The following is a 12,222-nucleotide window of genomic DNA, read 5'->3' as shown; positions in this document are numbered from 1 at the left end:
TTATGCACCAGCCATTCTCTCCTATTTCCCTCAATTTGACCCCTTGGTGAACCAGTTCAACTCTACATTATCCCTCTTCTCTTGGATTACTAGTCCCCTTATCATATCACTGACTGTGCTTTGCCAAACTTAGCCTTGGATCACCCCCACCATCTGCCACCTTCACTCCTACACATGCAGCCAAACAAAAGTGGAAAAGATCACACAACCATTCTGATACTGTCCATCACAAATTTATGTTACACAACTTCAACTGGGTCCTCACTGCTTCTAGGTTACCCTACTCTACATCCCTTATTACTTTACTATCCTATTTCCAAACCTTTTCATCCCTTCCCAAACCTTCCATGATTCCTCAACCCCCACACCCTTTCAGCTGAAAAACGTGCCTTATCTCTTACAGAAAAAAAATGAGGCTACTTGCCACAAACTCCTTCTCTCTTCTTCCTCATCTCATACCAGTCATGTTTTCTGCTATTATCTCCTCCTTCACCCCTATTTCACATAAAAAGAACTTCTTATCAAAGCTAGTAATCCCCCTCCCAGCATAAGCAATCCCATTCCATTCAGTCTCCTATAACAGATTGCTTCCTCTGTCACCCCCACTTTATCACTTATTTTCAATCTTTCTCTTCCTGGCTCTTTTCCTATTGCCTACAGACACGCCCATGTTTCCCTCATCTTCAAAAAACCCTCACTTGATCCTTCCATCTCCACTATCATCCTGCATCTCTTCTTCTCTTTGAGTTAAATTCTTTGGAAAGACTTTCTACAATAAGTGCCTCCACTTTCTCTTATCTCACTCTCTTCTTAACCCCTTAAAATCCAACTTCTGACTTCATCATTCCACTCAAACTGCTCTCTCCAAAGTTACCAACGATTTCTCAGTTGCCATATCCAATGATCTTTTCTCGATCCTTATTCTTCTTGCCTGCTCTGAAGCCTCTGACATTGTTGAGCACCCTCTTCTCTTTGATATTTTCTTCTTTTTAGGATTCTGCAACAGGACTCTCCAGGTTTGTCTCCTGTTTGTCAGACAACTGCTCCTTCTCAGGCTTCTTTGATGGATCCTCATCCAGACAACACCTTCTACATGTGTGTGTCCCACAGGGTTTTGTCTTGGCCTCCCTTCTCTTGCTATACAACCTCACAAAGATCTAGCTAGCAAAGGACACAGAGATGGAGCAGTCAGAAAGGTCGGAGAATCGGGAGAGCAGCACAATATCGTGAAACCTGCAGAAGAGGTCAAGGATGAAGACTGAGAAAAAGTCATTTGATTTGGTAATTAAGAGATCACTGATAACTTTGCAGAGAGTAGTTTCAATTCAATGATAAGGTTGGAAGCCAGACTGCATAGGTTAAAAAGTGAGAAGAAAGTGGTGCATGGGTTGTAGACTGCCTTTTCAAGGAGTACAGTCAAAAAAGGAAAAGATAAAGGATGATAACTACAAGGATAGATGGGTCAAGTGAGGGTTTTCTGAAGATGGGGGGTCTTAGGCATGCTTGTAGGCCACAGGGAAGCAGAGGGAGACAGAAAAACACTGAATATAAATGAGAGAGTGGAGATGATAGAGAGGGTAAGATGCTAAAGAAGATGGGATGAAATGGCATCAATTATGCAAATAGAAGGGTTTGCATTGGTAAGAAAAAGTGCTACATCTTCTCATGAGACAAGAATACAGGGGAAAATGGCAGAAGGCATCTGAGTGATATGAGATGAGAAGACAAGAAGAAGGACCTCTAAGCAAATGGCCTCCCCCTTTTTTTCAGTGAAATATTAGGCAGGATTCTCAGCTGAAAGGGCAGGGTGGGGGGTAGAGAGTCAGGAAATGACATGATCAAATTGCTGCTTAAAAGCAAATCATTTTGGCAGTTATGTGAAGGACGGATTGGAGGGGAGAGCACAGAAGCAGAAAGAAGAATTAGGAAACAAGTGCAAAGGTCTAGGTGAAAGACAATGAAGGCCTGAATTTGTACGGTTACCATGTGAGTGGAGAGAAGGGAACAGATGCTGAAGATCTAATGTAGAACTTATAGGACTTGGCAAATGACTTGATATGTGTGAAGGGTGAAGAAGAGTAAAGGGTCAAAGAGGATTCTGAGCTTTGTGAACCTGGATGACTGAAAGGATGGTAGTATATGTAACAGAATAAGGGAACTGGAGTAGAGGAAAAGTAGGAGGTTGGGAAGGAAAATGAGCTCTGTTTTGTATAAGTTAAATTTCAGCTGCCTCAGGAATTCAGGTGATGTCCAGCAGGGAGTTGGTACAGGAAAGGAGCTCACAAGAATAAATGGCATTAGATACATAGATATGGAAGTCATCTGCATAGATATGATAATTGAGATAATAGGAGATAATGGAAGGAATATACAAGAAGAAGTATAGAGAGAAGGAAGCAAGGACAGAACTTAAGAGGGACACCCAGAGTTATGATGAGATTTGGCTGATGATCCAGCAAAGAAAACTGAGAAGAAAGAATAAGATAGAAAGAAAAAAAGCAGGAGAAAGAAGAATTGTGAAAAACGAGGAAGAAGTAATGGTAACAACTACCCTATGATGTAGTTTTCTTACCCCAATTTTATAAATGAGGAGGAAACTAGCTCAGAGAGGAAATGATGTGGCTCTAAGTCCCAAAACTGGATCAAAATGTGACCCAGGTTCTATGACTCCAAACCAAAGAGCCTATGTAAATATTATTGAGTTTTTCATGCAAATGACAGTTCAAATTTAAACAATTTAATTTATTATGTTAAAGAGCTATTATGTTGAACCATTTAAATGAATGCAATTACAAAGGATTTTACTTAAGATTTATATGAACTGATGCAGAATGAAGTGAGCAGAACCAGGAGAGCAATTTTTATAATAAAAGCGATATTGTAAAGACCACTTTGAAAGACTTTAAGAACTGTGATCATTTAGGATTCCAGAGGATTCATGATAAAGCATGCTACATACCTCCTGACAGAAAGGTAAATGTACAGAAAGGTGATAGGTTCAGAGTTCAGAGCAAGACATTTTTTTTTAACATGCCCAATATGAGAATTTCTTATACTTGACTATACATATATATCAAAAGGACTTTTTCTTTCTTTTTCAGTTGTGGGGGAGGGTTAGGGCAAGGGTGAGAAGTGGGGTGGAAAGAGGGTAGATTTTTGTTACATAAAAAAATTTTAAATTAAAAAAAAAAACTTCCCTTATAACAATTCTATTTTGTCATATGTCCCTAGTATCTAGCACAGTGTTTGACATATGAGTAGTACAATATTATTATCCTCGGGGTGGCTAAGTGGCGCAGTGAGTAAAGCGCCAGCCCTGGAGGTGGGAGGACACGAGTTCGGTTCTGGCCTGAGACACTTAACACCCACACAAAAATACTAGCCGTGTAACCTTGGGCAAGTTACTTAACCCCAATTGCCCTCCAAAAGGCAAAAAAAAAAATTATTATCCTCATTTCATAGGTGAGCGGGGGCCTTTTCTATTAATATATACCCAATATCATCGGGGTCTAGTTCCAGGGTTCTTTCTATTACTTCATGATGCCTCCTCTGTAAATGACCCGACATCGATAGAGTATTATCGTGCCATAACTAAGAGCTGGTAAGTATGTCCACACTGCCTGCAATTTCCCAGCTATTCTAAGGACCTATATGCAAAGTGCAATTTCTACCTGAATGCAATTATTTTGTGTTTTGAATTAATCCAAGCATTTGCTAACAGGAACTGCAATTTACCAATATCTAGCTGTGAAGTCCTGCTAAGAAGAAAAACAGGAGAAAAAATTAAAACGGAAGGCTTTTGTTCACTTGCTCTCAAACTATTTAAAAAATAAATATAAAAAACTATAACCCAACACAAAGAACTAAAGATTCCTGACATTAAAAAAGAGAAAAGGGCATCTAGTTGTAGCAGTGCTGGTTCATTTGACAAAAAAGCCACCTTTTTTGAGTGACTGAAAAATGTCACTTTCTTTGTCTGTTAATAACAGATCATTGTGATTTTTCTGCCAGGGCTTGCCAATACCTCCAGGAAGCCATCCTTGATGTATCAAGTTGGCAATGACCTCATACCTCAGCCCTTACACAGAACTTTGTTTTGCAGTTTTCTAATATAGTTATCATGTAACATTGTATAAGAAGTTATCTGTGTATATGATTTAACCTATTGTACCGTAAGCTTTAATAGGGAAATGTATATATCTTAAACTGTATTTCACCAACATCTAGCATAGAGCTCTCTGCACATAGTAGATGATTAATAAATTTTTGCTGAATGAGACAAACCAAATGCTCTGTCACAAGCAGAGACAAAATATACCCCCCAGATCAAAGGTACATAAGATCACAGCATCTTAGATTTATAATTAAAAGGGGATTCAAAGCTCATTTAGTCAACCCCTCATTGTTGTGATGAAGAAAAACAAGGCCCAAAGAGGTTAAGTGACTTGTCTAAGGTCACACAGGTAGTAAGTGGGAAGATATTCATTGAAAACTAGGTCCTCTAGTGACAAATCCAGAACAAGTGCAGAGAAGGGCAATGAGGATTGTGAAAAGACAGAATTGCACTCTGCATTAGGACCACTGAAAGAATTGGGGATATTTAACCCAGGCTGGTAAGGTGGCACAGTGGACAGAGGGCCAGGCCTGGAGTGAGGAAGAATCTTCCTGAATTTAAATCTGGCCCCAGACACACTTATTAGCTATGTGTGAACACTTAGCCCTATTTGCCTCAGTTTTCTCAACTATAAAATGAGCTGGAGAAGGAAATGACAAAACACTGCAGGGTCTTTACAAGAAAACCCCAAATCGAGTCAAGAGGAGTAGGATAGGACTGAAACAGCTAAACAACAACAAACCTAGAGAAGAGAAGATCTAGGCGGAATATGACTGTTGTTACGCTTTCTGGCATCAGAGTATCTAACTAGGAGTGATGGCTATAGGTTACAGATGGCAAGACTTCAGTTTTATACTAGCAAAAATATCCTAATAGTCCAAATGCAATACAGTTTACATGAGAAGGTGGTGGGTTTGCTATCACTGAAGGTCTTGAATCTGATGCTATATGGTTACTTAGCAGAAAAAGAGTAGAAGGGATTCTTGCTTAAGCAGGAGTTGTACTAGCTAAGGTCTTTTTTAATTTCATGATTCTATTATTCTAGTGTTTTTAATGATCCCGAGTTTCTCCCTGAGACAAAGATCCATCTTGTTCATATCAATATTCTTGTGAGGGTATATGCCATGAGTCACAAAATACCAATCTCCGAAGAATTCAAGTTCCAAATCACTCAATTGGAAATGAAGAGATAATATTGTAGGTGCTAAGAGGCTGCAACATATTATTATCAAAGAACTGAACAGAAATGGTATAAAAAGTATCATCAAAGAAACGTGTAGTCATCCAAGAAGGTGAGTCAGTCATGTAGGGAGGGCAAAGGATAACAGAGGGGGAGCCCATATGCTCCACTGTTTACCCCACAACACAAATAGATGGAGAAGAAGGGCCCCATGTGGAACTGATGGGGGTAAGAGAAGACTCAGACAGGTATTATACAACAGGAGGTATGGACAGATTAGGACCTGTACCCCTGGAAAGAGCACCTATATTGATGAAGTTACAGACCCACTGCAATCACACTCTATGGATTTTATTTCATACCCATTAAATACAATTAGGGGTCTATTCTCCAAACCTAGGTTTATATGAACTCTCAGTTTTAAATACAATCTTATAATTAGCAGTGTGAAAGAGACCAATTTATTCTGAGAACCCTGTGGAATTAATCATATACTTCTTGGGAGCACTGAGGGGCCCTGGGGTTTTGTCCCTGTGTGTACCTCCTACACCCACTATTGCTAAGAATAGGTTAATGCAGAAAGCCAAATTCAAATATGCCAATTGGGGTGTGGAAAAACCATAATATAAGTAAGAAGGGTAAGAAAGAAATGGAACGGAGAGGGAAAGAATATAGGAAAGTACTTTAACACCCAAGAATAAAACCTTTAATAAAAACTCCCATCCCCTCAGTATCAAAAAGGCCATTTGAACTCTGATTTTGGAGTGCCAAATTGAGGGGATTACATGTATTAGTACATATCTTAGAAATAAAAGGAACCCAAGGGAATATATCTTCATGGAACACAGAATTTTAGATTGGAAGGAGCCTCAAAATAGAACTTTAAAACATAGAATATCAGAGTTAGAAGACACCTAAAATATAGAACGTAAGAACACAAAGCACAGAATGTTAGAGTGACCTTAAAGGTCAGAGAATTCAATCAATCAGAATTGGAACAGACTTCAAAGGTTACCTAGTCCAATACATACTTGAATAGAAATTCTTTGGTCATTCCGCCTCAATTGGAAGGCCTTCAAATTGACGACCTCCTGAAGCAGTTCCTTCCCTTTCTGACTGCTCTTAAAATTAGGAAGTTTTTTCCTTACAACAAATCTAATCTACCTCTGCAACATCCTCCCACAGCTCTTAATTCTGCCTTCTGGGGAAAAGTAAAACAAAGCAAAGCCCTCTTTGAGATGATGGCCCTTCAAACACATGTAACCAGCCTCTAAGTCTTTTCTTCTCCAAGGCTAAACATTCCTAGTTCATTCAAATGATCTCTGGATGATACCTTTCTCTAAACATGCTCTGTTTCTTCCTTCTAAAATGAGGTACCCATCAGTAAATAGAGCACTCCGGACAGGATGTGCTCAGGTAGGAGCATAGAAGGACAATCCCCTTACTTGTTCTGCTCACTGCTTCTATTAATTCACTCTAAGATTGAATTAGGGGTTTGTTTGGGTTTTTTTGGCTTTTGTGCCACAATCATTTTACTGATGAAGAAACTGAGGCCCAGAAATGACTCAAAATCATACAATATGTTTGTGCCAGAGATAAGACTGGCCCTAGGACTCACAATTCAGTGGATTCCCATGCTCCTCCTCTTCCCAACTCCTCTTTCCATTAATTATTTAGAAAGGTTAACATTAAGAGATAACTTCAGAACACCACTGATTTTTATAAAGAATACTAGCAAAGCATTTCCTTAATAAGAAGCTCAATCTTTTCTGGTACCCATTTAGCTCTTATAATATTATTTTCAAATTTCTGACATTGCAAAATTTTTGTGCATTTGTTGAAATATCATCTATTGGAAATGGAGCCAATATAAGAAAATATAATTGTCAAGACCATATTTTCTTTCAAGGAATTAAAATTTGAATTCAACAAACATGCATTGAGTACTTCATATATGTGGAATACTGCACTAGGCCCTGGGGGAAATCCAAAGTTTGAGTAAGAAATAGTACTTTTCATCAGGGAGTTTATAGGCTGGTAGGACAACAATATAGATCTTTCTGATGACTACAAAGTTGATAGTCTTGAGATATAAATCCTTAATCACCAATGACCATGTCTGGGATTTTTGTTCACAGACATCAATAATGACATACTATCATTTTGTTCATGGGAGAAAGTGCTAGGAAATCCCATTATACACAGGTACCATTATCCAACATCAGTCTCTGTTCTTATATATTATATGACAAAAAAGCTTTTTAAAATTAAAGAGAGTATGAACATGCATAAGAAGAGGAAGGAGGAAGGCAGAGGGGGAAAGATGGGGAAGAGAGAGGGGCAGACAGGGTAAAGGAAAAGAGGGGGGTTTTAGAGGGAGGGTGGAAGGAAAAAGGGTGAGAAAATGCTCATATAAATGCAAGTTAGGGAGGAAGAGAATGGGAGAAAGATATTTGTTGGGAAGGTACATTGTAGAAGGTTGTACTAGATAGATGATCTCCAAAGTGCTTTCCAATTCAAACATTCTGTAAGCCAATATCTTTTGATCTAAGATGCTGGCTAGCTCTAACTTTCTATGTTCTATAGGCCTGACATTTTATGACAATGGGAAAGAGAGAGGACTGGCTAATTGCTTCTAGGTAACTTAGCCCAGAGTTGAAAATAAGGCATACTAGGAGTACTAATTCTTTAAGGTAGTAATAATAGTAACAAACACCTAGAATTTTTATAGTTTTTAAGGTCTGGGAAGTGCTTTATATATTTTTTTCTCATTTGATCCTCATAACAACCCTGAGAAGTAGTTGCTATTATTATCTCCATTTTATAGATGAGGAAACTGAGACAGAGAGGTAAAGTGATTCATTTAGGGTCGTACAACTATTAAGTGTCTGACACAGAACATGAACTCAAATTTTCTTGATTCTAAGTACATTGCTCTACCCACTACACCATGTAGCTCTTACCTAGGATAACATTATTTCATATTAAAAATGTCCACTAGGTTGGTGATAAATAAAGCCCTTCCCTTGTATGATTCATTTTCAAGTTAAAAGAAATCACAATTCATATTTTACCCTGAACAACAATTTTGAGAGTCATAAAAATGGTTAAAAAGTCTCCTCATGGTTTAGCTTTTTCTAAACTTTTACGAACATCTGCCACATTCATTTGAAGTTTAAAAAATTCTGGCACATATGCAAAGGCATAATAAGGTGCCTATAGCTTTTGAGAAGAATTAACAAGACAGTCAAAAATAAGTCTTTTTAAATCCTTTGCTGAATTGCTAGTGAGAAGACAGTGTAAGAGAGAATGCATCTTTTCTCCCTATGCTTTCTGGGGAATAGCAACAAAAACCTTCATTCATTCATTCAATAACAATTTACCAAGCACCTAGTATGTGCAATGAATGGTGATGCTAGATGTACCATAATTAAAAAACAAAACAAAACAATATAGTCCCTTGCCCTCAAGAAGCTTAGCTAATACAACAGAAAACATGATATACATGTATCACAACTACAGTGTGTAAGGGGATAGAGAGTCCAACTTCTACTTGAGACTTTAGGGAAGGTTCTCCAAAGAAGGCAGTATCTGAGCTGGGCTTTGGAGGATGGATAGGAGTTGAAAGTGGAAAAGGGTATAGAGGAATATGAGGTTAAAGTCCAGATATACAAAAGCATTGGTATCATTGTAGTGTATGGGTGGGGGAAAAAAAAGATGTCAAGGAGTTGATTTGAACTGGATGAACTGGAACACGGAGCTTGTTAAAGGGAAGAGAGGGTGATAAAATTTAAAGTGATGGCTAGAACTAGACTGTAGATGGTTGTAAAGAGAATCACAGAATGTTATAAGTAGATGGGATCACAAGGATCAAAACTCTCATTTTACAAATGAGTCAACTTAAGCCAGAGAGACAGGACTTGTACAAATACACACATTTTATGAAAGGCAAAGCTTGGGTTAGAATACAGGTCTTCAGATTCAGCTTTTCTCCCTACACCATGCTGCCTGTCTAAAAGACTTGGAGGAGATAGGTTATTTGCCTTCAGTTATCTTAAGTGCTGTCCTGTGGAAGAGAGATTAAAATTGTTCTTGGTACCAATGATAGAATTAGGAGCAATGTGTTTAGTGAGTTTTAAGGAAGCAGATTTTAGCTTAATAATTGAATAATTAGATAGCCCACAAACAGAATGGGCTCCTTTGGCTACAATGAGTCGTTCATCAGTGGAAATCTATGCAAAGCCCAGATAACCATTTGCTGGGAAATTAAAGAGGGAATTCTTGCTCAGGTAGGGTTACACTAGAAGCTGTCTGAGATTCCTTTCAGCTCTGGGGTTTCATGGTTCAGCAATGTATAGTGGAAAGAACACTAGATTTAGAATCAGTTTTGACTGGCAGTTCTGCTATTTAATGCCTATGTAACCATAGGTAAGTCACTTCAATCTGTGGGCTCGAGTTTTCTCATTTGGAAAATGAAGGGGTTGGATTAGATGAACTCTAAGGTCTCATAAGGCTCTAAATCTTATGACAGTATGTGTCTCTTTAATTTTTAATGTTCTTTTTCATTCTAATTCTCAACGGTGTTCTTTCTACTGCAGCTTTGATTCTACCTCAGCTCTTATAAACAAAAGATAAAGAAAAAAAAGTTCAATACAATACAATCTGAACACATAATCTGTGACAGTCCATAAATCCTACACTTTATATACCCAGGGCTGGGTGATGACAGAAAGGCAGAGTTAACAGAATGTAGGAGCCACATGGCCAGCCTGTCAATTTAGAAATTGGAGCAGATTTTTAATGGTCTATTTTGATTGAGATTCTCAATGTCAAACCAACAGGTTTTTCGATAACCAACTCTTTTCGTTTCGTAAGCACAATAGCACTGTGTGCAACAAATAGTGAAGAAGCAGGTGGTCCCAGTCGACCTACAGTGAATTGAACAGAAAAGAAGAGGCCACATTTCCTTCAAGACAAGAAAAGCTTTACCACTGGGAGAAGCAGTTCCTATTCTCCCCTCCCCTGAGAGCTCATCTCCTCTGTGAAAAAAGGCAAGCTCAGGACTTTGCTCTCAGAGATTATATACAGCAAAAAGAACTCCACAGGCATGCACTGCCTCTGCCTGAATGGTACAAGTATGGAAGCTGAGAGGCCAGATGAAGAGGTGGAAAACACACTAGACCGACAGGTGTTGGGTTTGAGTCCTGACGCGGTCATTTATTTGACGCTGGGCAAAAATTTAACTTCTTTTGGCCACAGTTTTCTTATCTCTAAAATGAGGGGACTGTATCAGATGGAACATTAAGTTTTTCTGAACATGAAGTTGAGTAGGGATGGGAACTTCATTCCTCTCAACCCAAATCTGAAATGCTTTTACCCTGCAGTTATCAGGGTTGCTTCCAACTCGATTCTCACCATCCTAAGTTTACTTTAGTTTTAACACTCTAAGATTGATGTTCTAAAGTTCTTCCTGGCTCTAAAAGGCTCTATGCTCTCAGTTGCAAAGTCAAGCAGTTGGCTACAAGAGGAATACACACAAGCTGGCTCTTTAGTATTGGCAGGTGGACCAGTATTTGCCCAAAGCTTGGAATATTTGGAATATTCCTTTAAAAAAAAAATCCTCTCTTCCCTTATGATCTTTTTGGCCCTCCAGTCCCAGGAGCCTCACCTGAGAAAACATCATCTCCCATATGAATGAAAAATCTTGAAAACAATAACCTAGCAGGAAGGGATCTTAGCTGAATGCTCAGCTTTGTCAGCAAGGGAGGGGGACAGAGCCTGAGGTGTTGCTTGTATGAGTTCCCATATGTTAAGTTGTGAATACAGATACCCAGTGTATTCTAATGCCATGCAGAAACAGGAGGAAACCAAACCACAGAGCAAGAAATTTCTGGAGAAAGCAAGCCAACTTACCTCCATTAGACTTAAATGTATTCCTATGAGGTAGGGCATGGGAGCACTGTGAAGAGAAACAAAGACAAACAGCTGTTTTAATGTCTGTTGCATCCGCCTGAAAATTACAGACGGTTAAATATTTGCAGAAAAACTGTTTTAATAAACGTATGCACAGTTACATTTTCTTTCACAACAAAAATCCTAATATGACATTATGTTCCCGAGCTGAGAAGCTTCACAGGGATTTTCAAAATGTTTGCAGCCTGGGAATGATAGCACACGCCTGTAATAGAAATGGCAGTTGAATAACAAGGCTTGAAATGCAGGAATTAACAACAAGCTGGAATGAGAAAAGGGCTATTCCTTCCATAACTGCACTTTCTTTGAGGTCCTGCACAGGCACCACCTTCTCCATGAAACTTTGCCTGACGACCTTGGCTAAAAAAGGCTCCCCCTCTGAGCACCCTCCACTCTCTAAGATCTCTCTGTGATGGCTCCTGTGTACTTCGATCTAATGCGCAGCACTGCTACATGTGTGTGTCCTGGGATCACTAAGTTTAGCCTTTCTACAACTGAGTAAACTAGAAGGAACCTTTCAGTTAGAAAGCCTGAGGCAGTATGGTCCAACCCTCTTGTTTTATAGATAAGAAAACAAGCCCAGAGAGACAAAGTGACTTAATCCATCTCTTTATAAGATCCTCACTTGATCCTGCCATCCATGCTACTGTCCTCTCTCTCTTCTGCCCTCTGTAGCTAAACTCCTCAAAAAGGCCATCTATAATAGGTGCCGCCACTTTCTCTTCTCTTACTGTCTTCTCAAGCCTTTACAATCTGGCTTCTGACCTTAGGATTCCACTGAAGCTACTCTCTCCAAAGCTACTAATGATGGCCTTTTTCTTAATCCTCATTCTCCTGGGCCTCTCAGCAGCCTCTGACACTGTTGATCACTCTCTCCTCCTTGATACCCTCTTCTCTCTAGGTTTTGAGGGCACCACTCTCTCCTGGTTCTCTTCCTACTGCTAAGACTATTCCT

At 39.1% G+C, this 12,222-nt stretch overlaps 1 protein-coding gene across 1 annotated transcript in view; it reads right to left on the bottom strand.

Annotated features, from left to right (window-relative positions):
- Positions 1-12,222, bottom strand: part of DENND1A (DENN domain containing 1A) — a gene marked incomplete at its 5' end in the record, with an annotated part of 386,178 nt that overhangs the window by 271,369 nt on the left and 102,587 nt on the right. Inside the window, one exon of the mRNA XM_069073945.1 lies at positions 11,208-11,253. Coding sequence (XP_068930046.1) covers positions 11,208-11,253 — 46 coding nt within the window. The remainder of the gene's footprint in view (positions 1-11,207; positions 11,254-12,222) is intronic.

This window comes from Petaurus breviceps, unplaced genomic scaffold (genome assembly GCF_028583685.1).
Source record: "Petaurus breviceps papuanus isolate PSGF00001 unplaced genomic scaffold, PetGlider_PUasm1.0 90879, whole genome shotgun sequence".
Taxonomy (NCBI): domain Eukaryota; kingdom Metazoa; phylum Chordata; class Mammalia; order Diprotodontia; family Petauridae; genus Petaurus; species Petaurus breviceps.
The sequence above is the reverse complement of the archived record's forward strand: the minus strand, read 5'-3'. Positions and strand labels throughout refer to the sequence as shown.